The 26,103-nt window shown below is 50.2% G+C and overlaps 8 protein-coding genes across 8 annotated transcripts; 2 read left to right on the top strand and 6 right to left on the bottom strand.

The window, feature by feature from the left end:
- Positions 1-267: 267 nt before the first annotated feature.
- LTR84_000385 (uncharacterized protein) lies at positions 268-1,129 on the top strand (the record flags this gene model as incomplete). The annotated part of the gene is made up of 4 exons (XM_064844016.1): positions 268-280; positions 360-618; positions 674-839; positions 1,001-1,129. 4 exons carry the CDS (start codon positions 268-270, stop codon positions 1,127-1,129), a joined length of 567 nt encoding a protein of 188 aa, XP_064711876.1.
- A 3,010-nt stretch (positions 1,130-4,139) lies between these two features.
- Positions 4,140-6,455, bottom strand: LTR84_000384 (uncharacterized protein; the record flags this gene model as incomplete). The annotated part of the gene is made up of 1 exon (XM_064844015.1): positions 4,140-6,455. The coding sequence occupies one exon, from the start codon at positions 6,453-6,455 to the stop codon at positions 4,140-4,142; it is 2,316 nt and encodes a 771-aa protein (XP_064711875.1).
- A 2,865-nt stretch (positions 6,456-9,320) lies between these two features.
- On the bottom strand, positions 9,321-10,453 carry GET3 (Golgi to ER traffic- protein; the record flags this gene model as incomplete). The annotated part of the gene is made up of 3 exons (XM_064844014.1): positions 9,321-9,363; positions 9,418-10,007; positions 10,061-10,453. 3 exons carry the CDS (start codon positions 10,451-10,453, stop codon positions 9,321-9,323), a joined length of 1,026 nt encoding a protein of 341 aa, XP_064711874.1.
- Positions 10,454-11,111: 658 nt separating this feature from the next.
- LTR84_000382 (uncharacterized protein) lies at positions 11,112-12,430 on the bottom strand (the record flags this gene model as incomplete). Its single annotated transcript, XM_064844013.1, has 2 exons — positions 11,112-12,309; positions 12,393-12,430. The coding sequence occupies 2 exons, from the start codon at positions 12,428-12,430 to the stop codon at positions 11,112-11,114; spliced, it is 1,236 nt and encodes a 411-aa protein (XP_064711873.1).
- A 1,160-nt stretch (positions 12,431-13,590) lies between these two features.
- PMM1 (Phosphomannomutase 1) lies at positions 13,591-14,511 on the top strand (the record flags this gene model as incomplete). The annotated part of the gene is made up of 3 exons (XM_064844012.1): positions 13,591-13,746; positions 13,804-14,198; positions 14,250-14,511. The coding sequence occupies 3 exons, from the start codon at positions 13,591-13,593 to the stop codon at positions 14,509-14,511; spliced, it is 813 nt and encodes a 270-aa protein (XP_064711872.1).
- A 1,190-nt stretch (positions 14,512-15,701) lies between these two features.
- LTR84_000380 (uncharacterized protein) lies at positions 15,702-17,487 on the bottom strand (the record flags this gene model as incomplete). Its single annotated transcript, XM_064844011.1, has 4 exons — positions 15,702-16,648; positions 16,701-16,856; positions 16,906-17,283; positions 17,337-17,487. 4 exons carry the CDS (start codon positions 17,485-17,487, stop codon positions 15,702-15,704), a joined length of 1,632 nt encoding a protein of 543 aa, XP_064711871.1.
- A 2,118-nt stretch (positions 17,488-19,605) lies between these two features.
- On the bottom strand, positions 19,606-21,952 carry LTR84_000379 (uncharacterized protein; the record flags this gene model as incomplete). Its single annotated transcript, XM_064844010.1, has 2 exons — positions 19,606-21,441; positions 21,491-21,952. 2 exons carry the CDS (start codon positions 21,950-21,952, stop codon positions 19,606-19,608), a joined length of 2,298 nt encoding a protein of 765 aa, XP_064711870.1.
- A 2,032-nt stretch (positions 21,953-23,984) lies between these two features.
- On the bottom strand, positions 23,985-24,605 carry LTR84_000378 (uncharacterized protein; the record flags this gene model as incomplete). Its single annotated transcript, XM_064844009.1, has 1 exon — positions 23,985-24,605. The coding sequence occupies one exon, from the start codon at positions 24,603-24,605 to the stop codon at positions 23,985-23,987; it is 621 nt and encodes a 206-aa protein (XP_064711869.1).
- Positions 24,606-26,103: the final 1,498 nt, after the last annotated feature.

The raw sequence follows: 26,103 nt of genomic DNA, 5'->3' as shown, positions 1-26,103 counted from the left end.
CTCTTCAATGCTCGTCATCAGTTGTCTTTAAGAATGCTTTCCTCATCGCCTCAAGCCACCAACTCAACCTCCAGAACTCACCATCAACATCATCTGACCATAATTACGAGGCTGAGCCTACGGTCTGTGACCGCCATATAACCCACAGCATTTCCAGGTCTTGCGAAACGAAGAGATTCTTTTCGGGTCAACGCATCCTCATTGCACTGACGATCGAGCCATTTCTCTACCAAGTCGCAACCGACTTTCGCCAGAATCTCTTCTACCATGGCCGATGGAAGTGCGTCTAACAGTAACTCCTTGCCTCGAAGAGTGTGAGCAGTGTTCTAGGCATCAGGTCGCTGACTACAGTTCTATAGAGAATGAGGCTCGCGCGTTGCGGATACTCGAGATTATGAACGACTTCCGGACACTGCAACTACATATATCTTCACTCATTACACGAAACGAGGCGCATCCTCCCGATCAGCACTCCTACTACCTCGACGGCTACGTGGTGCTGAGGCAAGGTGCAGCCGAGTCCCAAGCCATTCTAGCAACGCACTACAATCCTGGAAATCTTGGATTGCAGGCCGGCAACATCCCAGAGACTGAGGTTCAAAAGGCCACACTACAGAGGTACATCAATATGCACTGAAATTTCTGAACAACTTGCTCAAGTGTTTTCTCTTAGAATTATTCTTGACTCTTCGACAAGACGCCTCCAAGCACACAAGATCTACCTACGAGCATCGGCTGCGATGCGCTGGATACAGATGCGGGCGCAAATTCTGAAAGGAGAGGCGCCGAGCCCGCGACATGCAAATGCTCTGAGAGCAATTGACAACCGGCTTCATGAGGTAAGCTGTTTATGATGAACTCAGTCAGATCAACACTTCCCCCACAATTGGGGTTTCTGCCATGTGGCACATCAAGCCTAGCCAGGAAGTGATCGGCGTTGTAATTATCATTGCACCCCAAAAACAAGGAGGGCGAAAGCTAAAAGAAACACCCGATCTAGGAATTGAACCAGATTACCGACCAGCATGTTGTCAATGACCTACGGAACGCTGATCGACGAAAGGGTTATTGGGTTGATGAAGACCCAACTCTGGAGCGTATGCTATCATGGATTAGGATGCAGAGGTGAAAGAGGAATTTTCACGTGTGTTCTGGGCACCAGACTACATGTCGTTTTTCCTTTGTCACAAGGTCATGATTGCTGGTTGGGGCCATAACACAACTTTCTTCTCTTTGGTGTGGCATTGATCTTCAGCACAAAGAATCAAAGTTTTCAGTATGGCGTAATTACTTGCAGACTTGGTGGGCATGCTGCGCTACCGCGGGCGGGGTGCACATACTCGTGGAATTTCTTCTTCTAACGACGGTACCATAGTGGCTGTGGTGCGACTACTGAGCAATTGTTTGAGCATGATGGAGTTTGGAGAAAGTCTGGGATCTTGAATTTTCTTTCCAAGCGAGCACTGCCGATGGTAGAAACGAAAGCAAATGGGATTGACATGGGAAGGGCTGGGAACTCGGAAATCGGGATACATGATGGATGGAACATAGGATCACAGAACCACGGCCCACATAGGAAAAGCATAATGGAATGAATGGCAAGATCAAGCGGGATGCCTGCCTTGAAACTTACTGTGCCCTAGCTCTCACTGTCTGATTCTTGATTGATTGACTGGGTAGTCCTACCCGTACCGGTTTCTTCTGGGAGTCTCGCTCTCTCCCTCTGCTGAGATTTGGGAAAGAACCGTGAACGACGTCAGAAATTACCTTTTTCGAGAATGGATCTGAATGGATGGTACTGGATAGGGGATTCAGGTTGTTCTTGGGTGCTGCGCTAACCCTCCGGCGTCGCCGATCGTCCCATCGCTTAACGTTTTTGGATGCTCTTGCTGCATGGTGCTCGTGCCACGTTCTGCGGATTGACTCGTGCTAACCGTTTACAGATCGCCTTTGACTCTCAACGTGGCGTCAATCCTGTCCGACTTCTTGCCTTGTAGAGTCAACAGTCCTCGTGCGCATCGGCAAATTGTGAGAAAGTCTCTGAAAATTAAGCTCTCCAACAATTTACTTGAAGGCGCGGTTAAAGTGAACTTTGGACATTCAGCCTCTATCCGGCTTAGAGGGGTCTTGGTTGTCACTTGGTCCATCGTGCGCACAGCCACTCGTAAAGAGCACAAAGGACTTTAGTTACTAGGCTGGTCACTCGGGACGAACCATACGAGGCAGGTTCTTGAGTTTGCATGTCACGGTCTCGTGAATTATTGAGGTTGAAAGGTTCTGATGACGTGGTGCGAGAAGATGGTCGAACCTGCATGGTTCACGTGTTGTCCACCCAGATCTCTTCTCTCCGCTGCATCGCCTCGCGTGCAGCAAATCTCGAGATAGACCCTTCCCCACTAACAATCGCTTACGGATAGGATAGACTTGGTCACATTATGACTGCTTTACTTGGCATGATGATAATGGTCGGGAAGCATGCGCACGGAAACGTCAAGACGCAGTTGTCTCGTCTTCAAGTTCCGTACGAGTAAGCTTCAAGTACCTAAGTTTCAGCCACCCACAAGCGAGGACGAACGAGGAAGCTCGAGTCAACAGGTATCCAATGCGGTCTTGGATCTTTGAGCGATGAGCATTTCCGTTGTTCACGAATACGAGAATCTTCCCGTCCCGTCGTCAATCGAGAAATGAGAGCCAGCCCTCGTGTTCTGTCGGTGGCTGTCCTTGTGTACAGCCCTAACTAGTAGCCAAGTAGTCAGTCCTTCGTACTTTGTAGGTACTCGTATGTAGCCCGGACCGCCCTGGGCACATGGCTGTATGTTCAAGTTGGTACTTCTGTCCTCGTCCCTCACGTGCTACTGATAGTCCCCCATTCGACGGATTTCCATCCTTGCGGGCGTTACCACCGCTTTACGTCCGTGTTCCCCCCACTGCAGGTGGCACGAGGCCCCTGGGCACCTTCCCGACTTTGACAACTCGTATGTTAGTTAGCTCTTTCCTCATGCACCTTTCTTCCACAGTCCAACACCGGTTGACGATTTCAATGCATCTTCAACTTGAAGGCTTGTCTTTCTCATCCGCACTTGTATGACTCGCGCCGACAGGCGATGATGATCGTGTGCCACACCCCATTGTATCGGAGATACAACCTATCCTCACGTGTTCTGGTGCACACACTTACTCTTATCAAACTAGCTGCCACTGCCCTTTTAGGCACTACAAGGATGATGGCGCCGTCATTCAGTCAAACCCTTACGCCCTTTACCAACATCAAGTTGATCCATCATTGTAAGTCGGAACGGCCGAGAATACAGAGCTTTGCCGTCAAGACTTTCCTCCGATCGCCCATCCCCATCTCTAACTAGTCCCACAACCCCATCGTGATCCTCAAATTGATACTTCTTCGGAGATTCATGCGTGTAGCACTTCTCCACCTGCATCATGAACCCTCTGCTGGCTCATCCCAATGCACGGAACCCAAGTCTCTTGTCAATGTCACCAACTTAGCAAGGTTGGCATCTCTTGTCCCCTCGTGCCTCCACTCAATGGAAAAGACCAGCGTGCGAAGAGTGGATGTTCGATCAGCAGGACAAAAACGATGTGCCTGCCCATCACGAACGTAATCCACGTCGTGCTATGCTTCCAGAACATGGACACGGTCACGCGCGCTGGGGCGCGGAAGAAACCCGATTCCGTGGCACTCGTGTCTGCCACAGATAGCAAGCCACACTTTTAGCAACTTCACACGATGACGAGGCTGCGGATGGACGACACCGAGTTTGAGGTTCATCAGTACGATATTGTGTGGCTGTGCAGTGGACTTGGGAGTCCACCAATACTGTGAGTACTTGATCAATTGAAAATGTGGACAATACTAATGAGCACAACTGGCAGCAAACCCTCGGACATCATCCCAAAAATAGAAAAGGAGGGTCGAAAACTGGAGTCAAAACAGATCAGCCTGCAAGAAGCGGGTGCACCACTAAGACGGCCATATTCCAACCACCGCCAGGGTGATGGTCAGGACAACAGCAGTCAGAAGATATGGTCAGAGCAAATAATGAATTGTTCTGCCCTTAAAAAAATTCAGCCGAAGTCGGAACTACTGGCGCAAACGAAAGAATTGTTGATTGAAAACGCTATCATGTCTCTCTAATCAAGTTCGACCACTGCTCGCCTCCATCTTCATTTTCCTCTTCATCCGCATCCAAGTCCATTCCCAGGCCCATGTGTTCCCAAAATCCTGCCGCAAAATCTGGCCCGGTGATTGGGCTCAGGGCAGAGACTGGCGGAATCGCTGGCACAGATTGCTGGGACTCAGAACGTGAATGTTGAGGGAAGTGCTGCGGAGATGAATCGGCAACCGCGCCACCACTTTGTTGGCCTAAAGAATTTCTCCTCGATACTAGAAGGCTCCCTCCAACCTGGCTAGCACTTTGAGGCACTTCACTTCTACCACGACCTCCAACCGAGAGCACACCGAGAAACTCCGACCGTTTAGCGACAAGAACCTGCACATGTCCATCCATCGTCCGCTCATCGTACACGAACTTGGTCAACATGTGTTTTGCTGCCTCCCAGTCTGTAATACCGAGTCTTTGCAGCACCATACAGAAATGTACACTGAACCATCTCAAGTGCAAGAGATTTGCGGGTGCTGCAGTCGAGGATATTGCTGCATATTGGCCAGACTCCACAGGTGAAGATCGCACATGCTGCTCCATAATCTCCTCTGCAACGGCGCCTCCAAAGAAGAGGAAAAGCAGCGTTTCAGTTGGAATGTGCATCATCTCTTGAAGTTGCATTCTTCTTCCTTCTCCCATAAGAGTCATCATCAACGTCAACCGATTGCGGAGGTGATGGAATGGGATGTATGACAACGACCAACCACCCATACTGCATCGCATGATCAATTGGAAAGTATAACTTGTTGCGAGCAGGATGCAACTGGGGAACACACTTTGCAGGTGCTCAGGTAGCGGGGCTGTGTGTGGCTCTGGCTCATTTTCCACCATATCCATGTACAGATTGGCGCAACGGCTTGCCAAAGCATAATGTCGGAATGCAAGCCAGTGGTAGATGGGATCTGCACTTGCGACGCCTTCGCTTATGGTTAGCCGTGCCGCGATTTCGCAAGCACAGAGAGCCTCCCGTTGCAGATTGATCATTCCCTGCACTTGGATGGCGATGTCTCCCGTCTCCGAATCGTAGATTTGCTCCCTGAAGAGTAAAACTTGTCGGTCACTCTGCGAGTAGTCAGAAGGATCGAAATCGAATTCATCGTCATACGGTCTGAGCATGTCCTCATCGTGCCAGGATCCGGGCGTCCAGGACTCAATGTCCAGCGAAGGGCGTTTTGGCTTGTGCATGGCTATGAGTGTGTCACAGATAATGAGAAGAGACTTGAGGACCGGATGTACACTGTCCAGGCCATTTTCCAATGTATCGAGGATGCGAGCACTTGCAACACGATGCACACTGCTGGCGTCAAAATCTCCACAGTGGAAACTGAAGGTTGTTGACTGGTGAATCATGCCCAGGGCTTCTTCGCCATTCACATTCGGCATGGTGAGGCGCGACCTGGTGAATTCCAGGCATTTGCCATGGTGGTGCATTCCTCTTGCCCACAGCACCGGCGTGGCTTCTGAGGCCGGGAGGTAACTGGTAATGAAGCTCAGTGTGCCGGCGAATAACCCATGCAGCATTGCAGGGTTTGGCGTCACGACATCACGGATCCAGCCGTCAACAAGTTGTGGAACCTCATGGCTCGGGTCCATATAAACGGCCGCAGGCCATAAGTTGGCCATGTATCCGAGTCGCCAGAATTGGAGGAGGGAATTGAAGAAAGCCGAGATCGGCAGAGCAGCCGCAGAGAATGGATCTGATGGACCAGATCCCAGTGGTGTGGAAGGAGCAGACCCAACGGCGTGGCGCGTTATAGATGCCAGAATTTGTGAGAGCGAAGTCGCAGCGGTCGCATCAGCTTGGTCTCGCGTTGCCGACGAGATGCCACCCGGTTGAAGCTGGCTCGAAGTGCGGCGAGAAGTGGTGGGATGAGGCTGGGCGGTTGAAGGTCTCTGTGACCGCCACGCCTGAGTTCTCGACACAGACTGTCCCTGCCCAATCGCCCTCCGTTCTGTTCGCCGCGTTGATGGTCGTTGTTCGGGCCCCTCGATTTCTCCATGCTGAGCCTGATCAACCTCTTCAGGCATGTTCTCGTGCATTGGTTGAACTGGATCCTCCTTATTCTGCTTCCTCGAGCGTCGCGCAATTTGCATTGCATGGCTCCTCACGGCGAAAACTTCATCTCTTTGGCGAGTACGAAGGTTTGTGGCGTTCTTGTTGACGAATAAAAATGGTCCAGTATACGCTGGTGGTCTTGGTGAAGACGATGAAGATGGTTGTGGTTGGCCAGGCTCACTTCCGCCTGGACCTCCTCTGTCTTCCTGGTCTGCCATGGATGTATGTCCAGTGTTGGAAACTCCTTTGATTGTCTGAGTATGTCAAAGTGGCAATTGTATGTGGTGTCATGACTTACATGATCGACCGAGTGCTTCTCTCTCCGTGGTATATATCCGTAGTCAGGGGTTGAATACGATTTGCATATGCTCGACTGGTCACACTGGGTATTACCGGCCGATAGCCATATAACCAACGAGGCAGAATGCATATGCTTGTGACTTTCCAGAAACAACCCTTGCGAACGGACAGATGGAATGAAATAGTAGTGCGTGCGAACACGAGCAAGAACAGCGCCACAATTGTTAGGTCGTCAGAGGAACATTCTTCAAACTTCGGTATGCATTCGGTGTGGAGGTTGCCGAGAAAAGCGCCTTCTGTAAGTTCTAGCAAGGCTGTGACGTGCACAAAACACAAAACCGCGTGGGACACCGGCACCGGAAAATCTCGCACTCCAAACACGAGCAGCAAGAAAATCCCACGCTTCGCTTAGTGCAGCACAGCAGTGGGAGGAGTGCCGACTTGCAGAGGTGAGTTACAAGGCTACGGTTCGAGCGCGGCGTTCGAGCGGGATCTCTACGGCCGAAGCACGTCTAGGATCCGAGGGGACGACGTGGGTGAGCGAGAAGAGATGATGATGGAACCGGGTGAAAGACACCGCACGTTTGGAACCTTTGAGTTCTATTAATCATTTTTTTCAATTGCACTTCCAAATCCCCAGGTTCCGTGTTGACACGCTCGTGGTAGAATTGTGGATTTGATATTTTCGCTTTAGGAGCCGAATTCCCACCACCTTCAAAGAGGGTTTCACAAACCCCAGCCAGAAAAAGTAGTTGGTAAAAAACAAACAATGGTGACGCAATTAAGCTGGTGTTCCTGGTGATGGAGCCTATTCTGCACTGGTGCACTATAAGGAATGAGTTAGCACGGTTTCCAGTTTGCTGCACGGCGGTGATGGGTGATGGGTGACGGGTGCTTGCAGATATGACCTAATCATGCTTTTGTCCTACTAAATACTCCCTTGATTCCTCCCATCCCCCACCTGGCCAGGGACAACACCTGCCAACCGTTACAGAAAATCCCATTCTTAGCGAGTTATCCAAGCATCTCCTCGTACTGTACTTAGGTTGGTAGGTACACTAAGTTGAATACTCGGTACTAAGTAGCCAGTCGCTCTTGGGGTGGGCCCAGTAGGAAGATCTGGACGCCTTCACAACAAGAACATCTCCGGGGACCTGAATACCCAACATAATACGAATCTCTCCATCGTCTAGAATACCTCGGCGGCTATAACGCTAGGTACCATGTAATCAGTAACTCATTTTTCAGTCTACGGCATATCTGATCGTGCTTCCACCGGGGAGTCTAGTTAAGAAACCTTGAGGGCTCACAGGGAATGGAAGCCTGCAAGGACCCCCGGGGCGCGTCTGTCGCATCAAGAATATCTCCTCCCCGAGTCCTCCCCGAACATGAACGTTAGGATCCTACATACATATCAAGCTTCTCTTGTTTCGCCATGATCTCACAGCAGAGTCAGCACGTGAGCGGAAGCAGGAACTTCGTTGCTCCTATGTACTTCTTGGTGTCAGCACGCTACTATCCCAGGCATGAGCAGTTCCAGGGGGAAGTTATCTCTCCCAAAAAAAAACGTCGGTACGTTTCTTCAGTAGTAGTATTACAAAAGGATTCCTCCATGTCCGTGTGTTGGATCTCGTCTTCGTAGGTCGCAGAAAAATTGATGCCTCCTGTGGAAGTGCGTAACTATCTATGGTCGCTCAGACAGCTCACTGTAGATGCATACGTTCAGAACTATGGTTGAGCCTCACATAGGGAGCATCACGTGTGGGCCAGACAGTGCCTAGGTAAAGTCGTTAACTAGATTCCAGAGCATGAGGCTTATCCTCGCCTCGGCATGCTTAGTAGTGCCCACCAAACTAAGTACGAGGTACGGGTAGTTAAAGTTGGCTTCGAACTCTTCTCATGTTACTCAGCCGCGCTCGAAGCAGGAAATGGTCTGGGACACGGCGGCCGAGTCTTTCGCGGTACTGTATCCGTATTGTGACCAGCATGTAGACTGACCGGCCTCCTGAGGTCGTCGTAAAGTATACCACTTACAGAAATTAGTACGAAAAGGCTTTTTCCCTCGTGGTAGGATTCAATGTACAGTACCACTAGCCTCCTTGATTCCCAGCACTAACAGCGGCAGTTGGTGGCTACTGGTAATACGAGGTCTAACTATCTGCTATTCTTCTCGTGGCAACTTCTTCCCAAGCGAGGTAGTAGGTGGCTAGATCTGGATAACCCAGGCGTCTTGGGCTACGGGACGAGTACTTTGGGAGCCCCGGGGTGTGCCGGCTAGTGGCTGTCCAGCTTGCCGGGCGTCTTCGCGAGCGGTTTTGCAACTTCAGTAGGCTATGGTCACGATAAAGGAATCCAATCTGAATGGCTTTTCCCATAGGCACGAGCTATCCATAGCCACCAACCAGAACGGGGAGAAAAATTCCGTAAAGTCTGACAAAAGAGCGCTGCACTGGATGGGATGTTCAATAGACTAAAGCCATGTGAAAGTTGTTCTAATCCTTGTTTACAGTACCACGGTACTCGGTAGTTGTCTAATCTCTCTACAAGGCTGGATGTGCTCTCCACGCTGTTCTTATTCATGTGCCTCGGTGGTTGTAGCCCGATATCCGAAATGCGGGATACCAATACCTCCCAATATACATATGATTTCTTCGCTATGCATATGTCGTTCTCATTTCATGTCGCCATCATCGTAACAGTTCGTGAGCGCATATTGTAGCCTAAAAACTTGACAAGACCTCAATCGGGTCATCCAATAGGTGCACCTTCGAAGGCAGACAAGGCTACGAAGGAGGATGATATGGGTGGATGAGCATTTCCGAGAAACTGGATGGATGGCTTAGTAGTCTCCTCGCGTTAGATCAAAATGAATAGACTCACCTCTTCAGACTTTCTACACCGCGGACTTCATCCGTTAGTAGAGGCATTTTGACGACGTTGAACTCATCGTACAGTTCTTCGATTTGGTCAAGATATTTCTTCTGCATCTTCCGGCGAGAGTTGCATTGCTTGCAGTCGTTGGATTTCTCGGGGAACAACAATTGATTGACAACAATACAATGTGTGTCAATGTTGTAGCTGGCCAATTCCTGGATCATGCGTTCTGTCTCGTAAAGTGACAAGAACTCTGCAATGCAAACACACACGAAGGTGGTCATGTCTGGATTCTTGAATTGTCCATTGACTTCGGCAATGGTCTCTCGTAAGGCTTCAAGCTTTTGAGTGAGGTCGTCCAGGCTTGCACCACCAGGTAGACCTCCCCGAGCACCAATCACAGACTGCAACATGGGTCCGAACTGGCTCGACAATTGGGAGATCTTGGCCAACGCTTTCTCAAGGACTGTGGGGAACTGGAGAAATCGAAGGGTATGGCCAGTTGGAGCGGTATCGAAGATGATAACCTCGTAGGAAAGGCTCTTTACCTGTTTGAGAACTTCGGCGAAAGACATGGCCTCATCAACACCGGGGATCTGTAGTTGACAGTCAGTGCAAGATTCATTATGAAAGATCAGACAAAACATACGCTGAACGCCAGGTCCTGCATCATATTGCCCATACCACCAAGTCCAGACATAGCATCCTGTGCATCGTCACCCGCGCCACTGATAAGATCATTGATACTGCCATTGGGGTCAATCTCCATGGCACTGAGATTTGTGAAACCCTCAACTAGTCGCGCATCTTTGCCAAACTTCTGACTGAAAGCATCACTCAGATTGTGCGCTGGATCAGTGGAAATCAAAAGCACAGATTTCCTAGCTTTTGCCATTTGTATTGCCAGAGAGCACGAGGTCGTGGTTTTGCCAACACCGCCCTTTCCACCAACAAAGATCCATCGCAGTGTTTTTTGATCGATCAGATTCTGGAGATTGGGGTCCAGAGCATCATCGTCACCACTGATCACGGCGGTAGACATGGCGTAGAGGAGCCTTGGTAGTGTCTGAGGGTCGAGTTGGAGGGGCCAGGCAGAATTTCGTAGTTGCGACGTTGTTCGCTCGGAAGCCTGCAATCTCTAGCCTACACGTGGAAGAGGCTTTCCCTTGTGACAGACTTTCGACACCGAGGCTGGTCAAGGGAAGATTGTCGATGTTTCCGAGGTTGCTACAAGGCGATAGTATGTTGCTCGTGATTGTGCAGAGCGAATATGAAGTTTGTGGAGCAGCAACCCAAGTGTGGCTGAGGAAGTCATTCGTGTCAACTAACTACTCGGAGTGCAGGAGCCCCAACGTCATGGCCGGCATGACAACCTATCCACTACGAATCACTACGTCACGGCCCGGTGCACATCGATCCAGATTGTTCCTTGCGTATATCGTATTTCGAAGTTGGTGTCTTCAACATTGAGTGATTTGAGGTAATTAGAGCTCCTTTCTCAAACACTTAGATATTTACCTAATCTGGTTACCTATACCGTACAATACATCGCACCCAAGCTCTCCATCAGCTTTTCCTATACAAATTTTGTCTGGCACAACCGCTATACATATGGTATCAGAATGACTCGCGCCGGCCGCCCCAATGCACCGTTTAAAACAATGATAACATGAAAATCCCATTCTCATTAGAACTCATCCTCATACCGCAGTGACCGTGGTTGTCACGGTCTGTGTCTCGGTTACTGTCAAAGGGTTTTGATTTTGTTGCGCCGTCTCTATGGTCACCGGCACCACTGCTAGAGTGACAGAGTCAGAAGGCGCTACAGGAGCGCTTGTAGTCCCAGGATCCGCCGCAATAGAGCTGCTCGGCGCTGTAGAAGCAGTAGTCTCTGGTTGAGGTGGAGTTGAAGCAGTGCTCAGGGTTTCCGGTCGAGCCTCCGAGGCTGGGATGGAGCTGAGCCCGGGCTGAATGACGACCGAGTCGGAAGGCTCAGCTCCTGCGGCAGCAGTAACGACTTCTGCACTTGCACTTGCGCTCGCGGTCGCAGTAGAAGAACTGCTCTCCACAACTGCTGCAGCGGTTGCAGTAACGACTTCTGTAGTTGTGCTGGCCGCTGCTGACCTTCCCTCACCGACCCCTAGCAGTTGAGAGTTTGCGATAGGAGCATCAGCCGCCGTTGGTCGAGGTGGAGGGGGAGCTTGAGTGCTGGCCGCTGCCGCTACCGCCGAAGATGTGATGGAGGTTGTGGTTGGGGCTGCAGCTATCACGTCACTTGCGGTGGCTGTGTTGGCCCCGGTTTCCAAGGTACTGAGTCCGGCAGTAGCTCCAGTAACGGTCGAATCTACGGTCACAAACACCACTGTGACAGTGGTCGGCGCGGCTGCTTCACTTGGTTGTCGCTGTGGTTCTGGAGCCTCTCCGGCTGGTGCTGGAACAGAAGATGCGGCTGCTGCAGTGGCTTGGACAGTCACTTGCACCGTTTCGAGAAGTGTTGTCTGCAGCTGCACCGTGACTGTGGATACTGCAGCAGCACCAGCAGGGTTTATGGCTGTTCCACTTCCTGCCGCACCAGACGCTCCGTTTTGTTGAGCACCTTGTGGATTGGCGGAAGGTTGAGCTCTTGCACTCTCGGTCAAACTCTGTGTCAAGAGACTCAGCAGACTTGTACGCGAGCCGCCGACTCCTACAGCACCAACCGCTCCATCCTCAGTTCCTTGTCTTGTAGGAACAGCAAACGGGTCAATGCTGGAGACGGTCCGGCTTTGCTGTTGTTGTTGGCCTTGGTTATTTGCTGAGTCTTCGTGTCGCTTCTGCGGCAAATCTGGTTCGGGGAAAAGTCCATTCACAACATAACGTTTCTGCGGCTCGTTTGCATGTCGCACCCCACTTCGATGCCTGAGAGGAAATTAGAAGCAGCACGATGTGATTCAAGGTGGAGAACAAGCCTATGGAGGGGACTGGCCGAGGTCAAAGCCAACAATGTAAGCAAGGCGTAGGAGGATAGAATGATCCGCATGGTCAAGATTGCAAAGTCGGAACAAGGAAAGTATGCCAATTGATATGCTGATTAGTGTTCAGAAAATGATGGACTTTGTCGCGATCGCACGCCTGCGTGCGGTAGAGATGGACAAGGAGGGCTAGAATTGAATATGCGGGTGCTTGCTTTTGGTGATAACGAGAGAAATTGATGAAAACTTTTGAGGAAGTAATCGATGACCTGCATAGACCTTACCGAGCTTTTGAATGCGTACTGAGCGTGAGCAACGCGCTTCCAAGTGACATGGCTGTTTCTTGCCACGGGCGGCTGTAAAGTATTTTCAGTCAACGCGAATCCGTTGAAACATGTATTTTTCTTGGATTGAAACATATCAAAGGTGCACAACAGCTCTCAGAGCCTCGTATGAGGCATTGGTTAGAGAGAATGTCAAGAACGAAAAGTGGTTGGATCTCAGATGAGCGGAGAGTTAGGCGCCTGTTGGAATTCGCAAGGCCAAGGCTTCGTTCTAACTTGGTTGGCTGGCGAGCACCGAAATCACCTGTTTTTCGCCGACCCTTGGAGACGCCAGGATTATCAGCACTAGGTGACCTTTTGGTCTTGTTTCACTTCACCTTTAACAGAGGATTTCAGCCTCGTCGAATGGTCCCAAATGATCCTGGTCTCAACATGAATTTGGTCAATTGAATAGTAACAGCAACCCAGCCTTGAGAGGTCTCAGGCTGCTTATAAGTGGTTACATATTGGTGTTAACCCAAAATGGAAGTCCTCCCGGTGTCTTCCGATAAAATATTTACGTCTGATGCTCATAGCACACTGTACCACCACCACGAAATGCAGCTGCGCTCGGTGGTCAGACAGCTGGTGTGTAGTCGTTATCTCCACGTGCCCCTGCGGGGTTCCATCTGTTGGTTCTAGATGCACTGGCAGGTAGCAGCGGGGTGTGCAAGAAATTGAGCGCGTCTCGATCACCTTCTGTTCCTGAGCCATGGCAACATTGTGGCTGCTACTAATGTAGGTCGCAGTAACTAACGGCTCCTGTCAAAAAGTAATTTCAGCAACAACTTACGGTGAGCTGTCTTTTCCCCCTTCCATTGTATTCTTGCTTTTCCTGATTTCTACAACTTTGTCTGCCTTCCCACAGTTCCCGACTCTTTCTCCAAACATCTTCCTCCCCCAAAATGGCTGCACAATATCCCACACTCCAAGACCGTCCTATCAAGGACACAATTTGCCTCTTTGATGTCGATGGCACTCTCTCCCCGGCTCGTCGACATGCTACTCCTGAGATGATGGATATCCTTGCAAGACTGAGACAGAAGGTCGCCATCGGTTATGTGCGTATTGCCCTGATCACATTCTTGAGTTGAGTTTAACTGACCTTGTTGCACCAGGTGGGTGGTTCCGATTTCTCCAAACAGGAAGAACAACTCGGCTCCCCTTCAGTCCCCGTCACCGATGTCTTCGACTTTTGCTTCGCCGAGAATGGTCTTACTGCCTATCGACTCGGGAAAAAGCTCGACTCCACCTCTTTCATTGGCTGGCTAGGAGAAGAAAAATACCAGAAGCTTGTCAAGTTCATCCTAAGATACATTTCAGAGCTTGAGGGTCTCCCAGCTATGCGTGGAACTTTCATTGAGTTCAGAAATGGCATGATCAACGTCAGTCCAGTTGGCCGTAACGCAAGCCAGGCTGAGAGAGGGGAATATGAGACGTGGGACCTCAAAACCGAAACTCGAAAGAAGTTGATTGAAGCAATCAAGAAGCAATTCCCTGATTATGGACTCACGTAAGCCTGGGGTGCAAGACAACATATTCAGATGGCTAACATCTCTTTTAGCTACTCCATTGGTGGCCAGATCTCCTTCGACGTTTTCCCCACGGGATGGGACAAAACTTACTGTCTTAAACATGTTGAAGCTGAAGCCGATTCTTCGAAGGGATTATCTGGCGTACAGTACAAGCAGATTCACTTCTTCGGCGACAAGGCATTCCCTGGTGGCAATGATTGGGAAATCTACCAGGACTCTCGAACCATCGGCCACGCTGTCAAGGATCCCGAAGACACCATGAAACAATTGAAGGAGCTGTTCGATGTTTGACTCGTTCCACATCTCTGAGAGGCCGCTTCGTCGGGTGGGAGACGTGAAGCAGGTATGAATTTATGAGAAACATGCAATATTTGCAACGGGCGACAGCAGACCATGAGCGACTTAGATCGGATGACAAGTGCTTCAAAATTCGCAGTGTTAGAGGTTTAGAGAAAATATTTGACCCACCAGTGTCCACCAGTGATGCTGGAAATGTCGAGATACACGGAAAGAACAATGAGAAATGGCTTGAACGCTGGAGCATCCTACCATTCATCGTCTAACCCCATCTAAACTCTCCGTGGAGTGATAGTGTAAGCGCCTCAGTCCTTAATGATGCCCGCAGCCAGCCAGTGGCATGGTAACCATCATACTTAAAAGTCGGCAGACACAGAAACACCACCCCGAGAATAATATCTTAAAGAGAAGAACAACCTAATCACAGGAATACCACCCCGGCGGATCCGGGCACTTTATATGTGACTACAGCGGACGTGAAACAACGCCTTCCGAATCGAACATTCCCTCTATGCAAGATACCATATGATACCAGAGATGAGCACTCCAGTACGATATCTCGACATAATCACTCCGTACCACTAACAACTAGGTCAGTCAGTGATTAGTATTTTCAATGTGTCGAACTCAAAGCGAAAGACTCCACTTTTACCCTTTTTTCAACCCTGAACACTGGCAGCCTTACAGGCTGGACTGGACTGTACGACACTCCGAGCCCCGAGCCCCATGCTTTCCCGCCCTGTGACTCAACTACTCCTTTGATGCTACTCAAAGCTCACAAACCCATTCCATTCCATTCCATTTTCCCATCTCTAACAATTTCTCGATTCCAACGTCGAGGATGGGGTTCACTTTGTCGAAAAACGCTTTGTCCGGTCCGACGAGCTACAGCTTCTTCGCGGGAGAGTACTGGTCGGCCTCAGGTGTTCGTCGCGTTGAATCTGGACCGTAGGGTCATGATTCTCTCATCGGCGGATGCTATTTGTACCTACTTTGAGATCTAGTATCTGTCAACACGCTCATCTCTGAGGTTTCCATTCTTACAAAACTCTTCCGAACGAAGCAATGGATTATGTGAAGACATGTATTCATTCTGACCATCTACTATTACGGACATACCATTTGACAGCTCCTGTCAACGACAAAGACAACGAAACAACCTCATTGGACCACGATCCCTTCGACTAGAAGATGGCGGTGCTCAGCTTGCGCACGACACTCTGCTTCCTCTCGGCCTCTGGCGGAGGCAGATCTGCATAGTCTCTGCGTCCGGTGTCAAGGTCCATATCTTCCACGCGAACGCCGAATTGCCAATCCTTGGCATAGACTTTCCAGAATGCAAACAATGCCAACGCAATGGGAGCCGCAATGTAACCCATGAAGAAGTTCTCTGCGTTGGGACTGCCGCCGATGGGGAAGAGGTCGACATAGAACGTTGCCATGAGACAGATGACGACCAGGAAGAGGCCAAAGTATGAGCCATAGACACCGAGCGGCGACTTGAATGGAAGGTCATCGAGAGAACGTCCTGCGTGTTTCCAGCCTTGTCGGAATCGAATGTGACTCAGGCAGATCGAGCCCCAGACAAAGAACGAGCTTAGACCTGTGAGTGATAAGAGCCAGTTAAAGACGGTGCCACCATCTGCGGACTCGTTGACAAATGCCAGGAGACCAAATGCCATCTGAATAATGACTGGCCAAAATGGGCGACCTTTCTTGTCGATATATCCTAACCATTTAGGACCCATTCCTGCTGCTGCAAGAGCTTGCATTGTTCGAGTGGACCCGTACGTGCAACTGTTGGCGACAGACATGACTGAGATGGTAATGACAGCGTTGAAAACCGATGGCAAGCCCTTGACACCAGCATACTTGATTGCCAATACGAATGGTGAAGCTTTGGTATTGGCACCACTTGAGCCAAGCAAATCTTCGGAATTATTTGGCACAATGATACCCATAATGAGCAATGAGACCACGTAAAAGCCAGCAATACGCCAAAAGACTTGCTTCGTCGCCTTTGGCAATGATTTTCTTGGATCAGCAGCCTCGGCAGCAGCAAGACCAACCATCTCAGTCCCACCGAAGGCGAAGGCTGCAGTCACGAAGACAGAGCAAAATCCTTTGAAGCCTGGCGCCTCTATCAGCATCATTCTTGGTGACAGACATTGTCTCATTCTTACCGTTGCGGAAAGCATGGTTACCGTCCTTTCCATTCCAGTACCGAAAGCCTATGTATCCTCGATCATCGGTAGGCACTCCACCGCAGTTGACGATGATACCGAAGATGATGAAGCCAATGACGGCAACGATCTTGATTATTCCCAGGACGAACTCGACTAGATTTTCCATCAGCATTCCATCAAGACGTGGAGCGATTCAACCGACCTTCACCATAACCTTTCACACCAAAGAATTGGACGATGATGAGGGTAATAAGAAAGACGGCTATCCAGATACCAATGTTGTACTCGTGCCAATAGCTGATGGTGATGCCTGCAGCGGTGATTTCGAAAGGAAGAGTGATCAGCCAGCCAATTGCGTACTGCCAGCCCATCGCAAAGCCCCAAGACTTGTCGATGAAACGAACAGAATACGCAAAGAACGCGCCATTTACGGGAAACAGCACCGCAAGTTCTCCCAAAGCATTTACAGTCGCGAGTAACATCATGCCGATGATGATGAATCCAAGGACGAGGGAGGCTGGGCCACCCGATTGCAGGGCACCACCAGAACCGACGAAGAGACCTGCACCGATTGAGCCACCTAAACAACATGTCAGTCTCGGTATTGACTCGAAGAAGTCAAACGGTTGTTACCAATAGCAATCATCTGCATGTGCCTTCCCTGGAGCCCACGGTGGAGCTCCCCAGGCTGGGATTCTCCCGCTTCGATATCATGGTCAGAATTGGTGGGCGATTGCTTTGTGTCCTGGACGGATTTTTCATCGAGAACTGGTTCGGCCGCCATGGTGAACAGTATAGGGCAAGAATTGTTGAATAAAGAATGATAGCCACTGGCTGTGAGAGAACCAGATGGGAGGCAGGAAAGTTGCAGGAAGAGGTGCAGGGCTTTAAAGAGATGCAAAGACACCAAGCAACCCCAAGCCGACCGAAGCATCAGCATCCATGTGCTTATCTTGGACTAGCAATGCTGTTGCAACCTGAACGCCGAGCGAGGAGCTCGCCATCACTCCTTAGTGCATGTCAATACCACGCGGACTGCAGTCGATCAGGACTATTCAAGCAAGCTGAAGCGATTATCCATGGGAACTCAAGGAAATCGCCGTGTTGGGTGGGGGGCTTGTCCAGAGAAACAGCAAGGGATCATATCCAGCCACCACTCAAGGGCAGACTCATACGACCAGTGGCTTCGTTGACTCCATACAATGACCTGCACGGCGTCGCCTATCTTGAGGTTAATATTTGAGAATGGAAAGATAAGGGAAACCAGTGAGGCGAAAACCGACCAATCACAGGCCAACCAGTGATCTTGAGGCCTCTGAAGCCGAGATTCTCAAAATGTGTCTTCAGATCTACAACGGATTGGTTTGTTGCAGACTCGACTGTGAGAACCTACTTGATTTGCAGTGATCATCTAGCTGAGTAGCAGATAGTACGGCCAGCAACTTCGAGCGACCGTACCAGCCTGACACGTCTTGATGGAAATGAGTCTTGGTGGAATTTGTCTGGCAGGGGAGGTGGTGGACAATGCTTGTCTTATCTTGATTAGCCTAGGCACTTCACCTTGGCTCACCTTGGGTGTCTTGTCAGTTCGCCCTTACCGAGCACTATTCTCACCTGAGGCTGCTGCTGAACAGTTGACTTCTCTAGGGTTCAAGGACGGATAAGGCTCTAGTAGCCGAAGTCGGAATTTGTGGGGATGGCGCTTGACAAAGCATTCATCTCCCAGACGAGTGTCAAAGAGTCGACTGGTGCAAGGAGACTTGGCGGAATTCGCAATGTTTCGTGCTTGTAGAGTAAGGCGTTTCCTGATACAGCCGTGTGATGCGAGCGTGGCAGAAGCAAAGATAGGATCCGTCAAAGGATGCGACTCCTATGATAGCCACAATATCACCTGGAACACGAAGTTCCTCGAGGTCCGCATCAACGGACGACGTATACCCCACACACTAAAGCACTGGTCACTTAGAAGCTAAGTAGGTAGTTAGTGAATTGCACCTACGGAGTAAGTGATCACGCCATCGTACGCCACCGCACTGCAATGCATTGGGAAACCGTGAAAGCGCTGGCATCTGCCATTGATCGACGCAAGTTGAGGGCAGACTTACGAGGTATCAATGCAAATGTGACGAGGGGGAGGACTGACACCGGCAGTGCGAAATGAAGAATCGCTCCTCCACATTCCTTGACAGCAGAAGATGGGTTGAAGAGCAGACTCCAGTACACCTGCTGTTGTTGAAAATGGGCAGGTACTCAGATTCAGCAGCGCATCTCTTGTTGCTATGAAGTGACCATCAGGCTTGCACGAGGATGGCACCCACCCAAGCCCTACAACGACGAGATTCCTCCACAGTCCATCATAATGCAACGGACATGTCTACTTGTCAACTGGGAGTGCACCAATTCATATAGATGATGATCTTGAGATTGTCATATATAGAAAGTATGTCCGTTACAACGATACTTGCTTTTGTCATGGATGACCTCTAGATCTTGGGTCTCATATAGGCCTCATGGTATGGGCAATCCTGGTTCCCTTCAATGTCGTCCCCTGATGTGCTTCTCACGTGCAAAAATGTCCATACACAAATCCACTCGACCGCCGCCGTTGTATTCAGGTAAATCTGCCATTTCGGAGTGGTGTGGCAGCTCTTTTGAAGCCACGGCTGGGATGTCAGGGGACATTGGCCCGCAAATGGTGACTCCTATAAGCCCGTCGTCATAATCCATCATCTCTCAAGCTGGTTGTGACTCTGCTCGATAAGACTGCTCACTGTTTCATTCCATTGCTCTTGATTTTTCCAAAATACAGATATTTCCCATCCAGCGCCTTCGCTGGCAGAGCAGAACCGATAGTCGCTGCACAAATCAAATAAAACATAAAATGACCAATCCCTTTCCTTCACTACCGCTCATACTGTGGTAAGTCGGTTCCTGTATGATCGTGATGCAGTGTTTGTACATTATATTCATCCTCCTCATTAATCATGGGTGCAGTCGCTGTCGAGGCTGCCGCATTCGAACTGCTCGACTCTCCACCATCTTCCGTGGGTGGAGCACTTGCTTGAGCCAGCAATCGGCGTCGTTCCAGTTCATGCTTGTCATCTGTAGGTTCATTCTCACTGAATGGTGGCGGCCCCGGTGGAGGAGAGGTCGAATATGGTCTGATAGTATCTCCTGACCTTGCTGATGCCACCGAAGCCGGATGAACGCTCGATGGAGTCGCAGACCCATCATGATGGGTTTGAAGGCCATCAGATAAGTGATCAGGCTGTAGGATAGGCGCGGTTGGGGCGTACAAATGCGCGCTGTTCGACGATTCTCCTTCCTGTGGGGGTTGACTGGGCAGTAACAATTGCTCTTGCCTACGCAATCGGGTCTTCTCATCCACCTCTTCATGCGTTTCTTGGGGTGGTGGAGGAGGGAGATCCTCCGCCATCTGGTTTTGGTGATCCTGATAGTAACTGGGATCATAGCCATACTCGTCATAATATTGATACCCGTTTTCATCATAATACTGACCATCATATTCATGATAAAGTCTGTCATCCCAATCCTCTTCACCCCACTGCACGTCTGGGGTCGGATTCTGAGCCTCAGCCAGCTTGGCCTGACGCTGTTTCCTCCCACTGTCCACCGTGCCCACAACAAGAGACATCTCAAAAGTGATAACACTCTTGGTTCTCCGAAGTTGGGTAGTGTCCAGAATATTATGCGACCAATCCGAGGTTAATTGATTCCCACCGGCAACACTGTGCGTGAAAGTCGGTTCACTGGACGTGAGTCGTGGTAGGATCCGTGTTTCATTTAATCGCCCGAAAAGGTCGACTACCACTTCAATATGATAAGTGAATGATATCATGCCTCCCATCACGTTGGCAATTGTTGGAAATGCGGTATCTGGGATCCTGACTGTGGTCGTTATGTCAGCTGTCATGGTTTGAGGATGGACAACCATCATGGTCGATGATTGAGCAAGATCTTTTCTGAAGACGCTGCTTGGTGAGCCATTGGCAAAATACAATCCTCCAAGACCAGTACGGGACTTGGGATACACATCCTCATACTCTGCCTTTTTCTCCTTCCCTCGCGTTGCCAGAGGAATGGCTGGATGCATGTCCACCCTACCTTGTCGGTACAAGGTCACTATCACCATGCCCCTGACATCGGCTTTCGTGTGTGTGATGGACACTCGGATTGGGACAGTATCTCCTGGCAGGACCCCATGCCTTGGGAGCTCGGTGGTGGCAGTGATGGTGTGAGTGGATGAAGAAGTAGTATTACTTCGAGAATCGCTTGTTTGAGGGCTTGTTCTCGTTGGAGGCGATCCTGCATCGACAACGTGGAAACTTTGTGTGCTCGTAGCCGTGGTGTTAGAATGAACAGTGTCATCACTAGGCGCGGGGCTGAGCGGCGGATTGCACACCGAGTTATCGCTTCGGGTGGCAGTGCTGTTCTGGGTGTTATTCCGTGTCAAACGCCCAGCGCTTGACGTGGTTTGAGTGGTTTGAGTGGTTTGAGTGGTTTGAGTGGTTATTGATGATGCCTGTTTGACTGCCTTGACCTTGCCACGCTTATGGACGGGCTCGAGAGAGATGGTTCTCGATTTCGGGGTATACATTGATTCAATGTCAATGTGATCCTGGAATTTTAATTTGGTGCTTCGTGTTGTCGTTGGACTTATAGTGGTCGGCCGGGTGAGAGTCGCGGTCAACATATACGCGATCTTACCTCGCTCGAACTGCATGTTGTCAACATCTCGCTGACAGAATATCTGACGAGGGACTTACCTCAATCGTGCTAGGCAGGCTTTTGTTGGGAAAGGAGACCTCGAAGGCGAACTTGTACACTTGTTTCTTGAGAAACCCATTTCCGCAAAGAACTTGTTCACTTTGGAAAAGCGACGCGAGACCATTGCCGTGATATTCAAACCCTCGTGGGCCTCTCCCGATCATCAATGCTTCCGCCGAAGTCACCCCATCTCCAGTCGTGATTTGATGTTTGTACACTTTCGCGTAACCATGCAGCGCGATGACCAGATGTGTAATGTCGAAACCCTTGTGTACAGTGAGTGTGATGTGCCCCTTCACAGTCTGGCCCGGCGAATACACTTTAAAAGGGTCATCGGGTTCGACGACGAGATCGAACATGTTCCGTGCATGATTCGCAAGCGGGTTGGAGAAATATGAAAGGATCGATCGTGAACGAGGCACTGGCTGATTGGGATTGGTGAGCAGTGTCTCGAGAGGCATCGCCGTTAAAACCTGAGCCATTCAATGCTATAAGGGCGACTTCAGCCAGAGCATTGTTCAGCTCAGCTTGTTGGGGTATATGTGAGGCGTTGCAGAGAGGGCAGGAGAGGTAAGGAGCCGGTACGAGAGGGTCCAAGGTGGTTGATAAGTTGGAAGTGTGGCTGAGGCGGGCTCGAGGTCATCAAGCGGCGATCACTGCGCCTGCATATGAGCCTGTCAGCTTGGTCATCCGAGGTTATCGATCGAGGGCGTCGCACGTAAGACACGCCGGATAGTGTCTAGATGTGATGGAATGGGGGCCTAGAGGATTCAAGCAGGGCGCATACTATCTGATTAGAAGGAGGGGCGCAGATCAATGTTGTCGTCGCGTGGGTGTGTGGTAGGCGTGGTCGAAGAGCGGAGGCTGAGACGAGTGTTGGTGGCAGGTATCGGTGGACTCTTGGGCTGAGGGTTCGCAGGGTGCAGGCGAGATGCGTGTTGGTCAAGGAATACCAGTGAAGAGGGCGTATAGACGTGATCCAAGGAGGTGGAAAGGCAGGTGGCCAAGCTTTGATGAGAAGAGATAGAACCAAAGTGGTGGACTTGGAGGACACAGGTTGAGTGATGATGAAGGCTTGTCTGGAAGTTCAAGCTTCGGCTTGGCAAGTACAAGTTTACGAAACTCGAAAGAGTGAGAAGATGAGGCCTGGGGGGCTAGGAGGGTGATGTTCTAGTTGGGGATTATTAGGGGGTCCAGGCACTGCGACTTAGTTACTACGAGTACTCGGTAAGTTAACGAGCAATGAGGGACTACTCGAGCTCGGGCGTGAAGCGAGCGACGGCCGTGCCCACTGCATCGATGATCATCTGGGTCCTTCAAGCTTGTAGTTTAGTGGTCTACCCACGAGCACAGGGACATCCCCGGGGCTATCATCAACACGCATTGTATGATGTATCCATCCCCACGCATCCAATATCTCCTTGACAGGATCTACAGTACATGACGAAACTTGGTCACTGAGCAGTTCGATAGTCTGCTCCTCGAAACGAGGGACATATTCCTGCATCGTTCCGACAAGGTTACTTGCAACGTGACACAGAATGGATTTTGAGACCACGTCTTTGGTCCCCGTGGGCCCTGCCTGTCATGGTCGGCTTGTGATGCCTTACGAACGCCTAAACCCAGCTCCGCGGCGTGGGTCATCATTTGACAAAATTCATCAATAATGACACAACTGCTTCCTTTAAGAGGTACTCCGTGCTGTTATTGTGCTACGTACCTAGTCGCCATCAATAACACCTGGGTACCTCCAAGGCACTGGGCACACTAGTCCCCGTATGTGGCTTTGGCCATCAAAATAGTAGATAACCGTCCTCACACAGGTGAGCTGCTGTTCCACTATCCCAGAGGTGGCAATCGCTCACCAGGAATCACATCCTGACTTCTCCAGCATCCATTTTCCCATTGGATGTTCGCTTATATCCGAAGGGGACCTTGGGAATGGTCTGCATGCCGTCTTGCATGCCACCCGTTGGCTCTGGCCCCTCAATCACATTGGCCCCCCGCTTGTCCTAGTACAACCCGATCCATTCACTCCAGGGCACGAAAGAGCAACCCGGTGCGTGATGAAAATTTTCACACCACCAGCCAATTCAAAGCGCCTTCTACTATTCTGAACTTGTGACCCCGACAAATGGCAGCAGAATCATTCGATCATCCTCTGCTTGTCATCTGGACGTTTGCCGTACCACGAAATTCCTGGCTGGGTTGCTTGATTTTTCCCCACGTGTGACAAGGTGAATGGACCAAAGCTTCTCTCCAACCAAGCTTTGCCATGGCCTGCAGGCCCGGAGTTCGGAAGTCTCTCTGGGCACCAATGTGCTATCAATTCTCACTACCACGGTTACATGTCAACGCCTGGTTTACAGATGTATGGCTAATCTTTCAGCAATACTTCGTCTGCTTCTGTGGACGGTTGTATCAAGCATTCCTATCATGACTTTGTTTCGAGTCGGATCGGCACTTCCGACCTTGGATAAATGCCCGCTTTGTCTACCGCTTGAGTCTTTTCGCTGGAGAGGCATCTTTAACCAGGCTATCCTCGTACTGAACAGGCGAAAGGACCGTCGTTGATTTGACTCTCCCTTTGATCTGATGTTTGGTCATTTTGCTCTCACCCAGCCCGTTTTCCAGTCCTTCTGGTTCCACAAAAGCCATGTCCCCGTTTTCTCCAAGAGTTTCTCTTACTGCCTCCTCGAGTAAGATGCCAACAGCAATCAATGCTGTCTCATCGAGAGAACGCATGTCAATCTTAGATTTCCCCTTGCCATTTGCTGAGAAATAGAAGTCGGAGGCGTATGTGTGGACCGCCTTGAGCATCTCTGAATCCGGCAATTTACCGCTAGTTACAATCTCTGCCACAGTTGCATACGACTTCTCAAGCAGATCGCTAGGTATGTTTGTTCGCCGCAAGAGGTAGTCCTCGGGCCCACTGGGCAGATAAGTGCTGGATCTGACCTGTTCGGTGGACAGAAACCCCCCAGTCCCTAGCTTTCCGGCCACTGCATCGTAGAGTGTTGGCCATCGATAGGATTCTCTGTGCGAGGAAGGTTCGGCGCTATCGTCAACAGGGAGCGTTCCCCTCTTGTCGGTCGACGGACTTTTCTGGGCCATCGAGGTTGATGGGTTCGCAGCCCTTCCGGCTGCCGGGCGACTGTGTTATCTGCAATGAAATATTCGCCGTTTTCTGTTGACGGTCAAAGAGACTGCCTCCGTAATCATTGAAGTGGTAGTTTTATTTGATATCGGTAGATTGATCGATCTGCGTCTTGACATTGCCTCGACGCATTAACGGACAATTTCAATCCTACCGGAAGCAGCTAGCTGCGAGGCTTGAGGCGCATTATCTGATCATCATGTAAGTGGCTCGCAGGTGCCAGATTGGAGTTCAAAGACAAAGTTGAGGATTTCCTCGCCAAGAGTCTCAGCCGTGTTGGCCCAGGCTGAGGTTCTTAAATACCTAGGTATGCTATTGAACATCCTTTCTAACAACCACTCCTTATCCACAGCTTCAGTTCCAAGACCTGAGCAACATACAATCTAGAGAGAACACTTTCCCCCGCGCATCACCCCACCGGAGTACAAGTGATAAACATCAAACAGCCACCCTCCGACGCAAACGGACCATGTCCCATCCGGGGCTTGCGATACGCGTAAGCCCCTTTGTTCCAGGAGTGGTTCAATCTAGTATCCATCAAGTCTCCCTCCACGATATAGATCTCTTCAATGTACTCGTGCACAAAGACCTCGTGCTGCACATTCGCCGCTCCGGGCTGCCACCGCTGCAGTAGTGTTTTTCGACCGGTGGCAGGATCGTGATTCAGGACCAGCTCGTCGATCCCCGGTTCGCTTGCTTTCCAAGCCGTCCCTGGTCGGGACTCGGCGTCGTGGAATTCCATTTGCTCCATTGTGTAGGCCTTAACTCTATAGCTCCTGGGTGGTATCGGCGGATTGGGTTGTTCCGATCAGGGTGTCTCTCAGCTAATTGCAGTTGACTGTCGAGGATATTTCTCTTTTCGTATCAATGCCGCTTTCGTTGCTCATTCCGAATATCTGCGTGCCTGAAATTGGGAAACATCGCTGAGATCATGGGCCAGTCAAGTTATGTTGGATCCAAATGGGAACGGTGAAGTCGCCGATGTTGATCGGCATATTAATCAGCAGCCTCACGATTGCGCCTTTTCGACACTGGAATCGTTTTGCAGATGAAGGGCGATCATACTCTCTGATGTGTCAGCTTACACAGTGATTAACATCGACAATGTATTGACGTCTACGGAGACAGAAAACCAAGAAAGAAGAAGAGTTACATTTATCGAATTTCATTTTGTTTGGTAGAGACATTGTCTACGATAAACACCCCAAGGCAATTTCCGGCCATCTCACTCTGATGTGTCGAAGCTGTGGACCAAATTTCAAGAAAAGGAGAAAAGACCGTGTCGAGAAATGCTAATCCCGCCCATTATTGGTCATTTTTTCACTGAAAGATCCATCGTTACTGTCGACATCATCGAGAAACTGGTCGCGCTGCCCGGAGGTAAGTATTCCAAGCCATTAGAACCGTCCCCTTTCCATGTCACTCGTCATCTCATGTTTTTGTGTATGACGTTAT

This window comes from Exophiala bonariae (genome assembly GCF_035927105.1).
Source record: "Exophiala bonariae strain CCFEE 5792 chromosome Unknown scaffold_1, whole genome shotgun sequence".
NCBI lineage: Eukaryota > Fungi > Ascomycota > Eurotiomycetes > Chaetothyriales > Herpotrichiellaceae > Exophiala > Exophiala bonariae.
The sequence above is the reverse complement of the archived record's forward strand: the minus strand, read 5'-3'. Positions and strand labels throughout refer to the sequence as shown.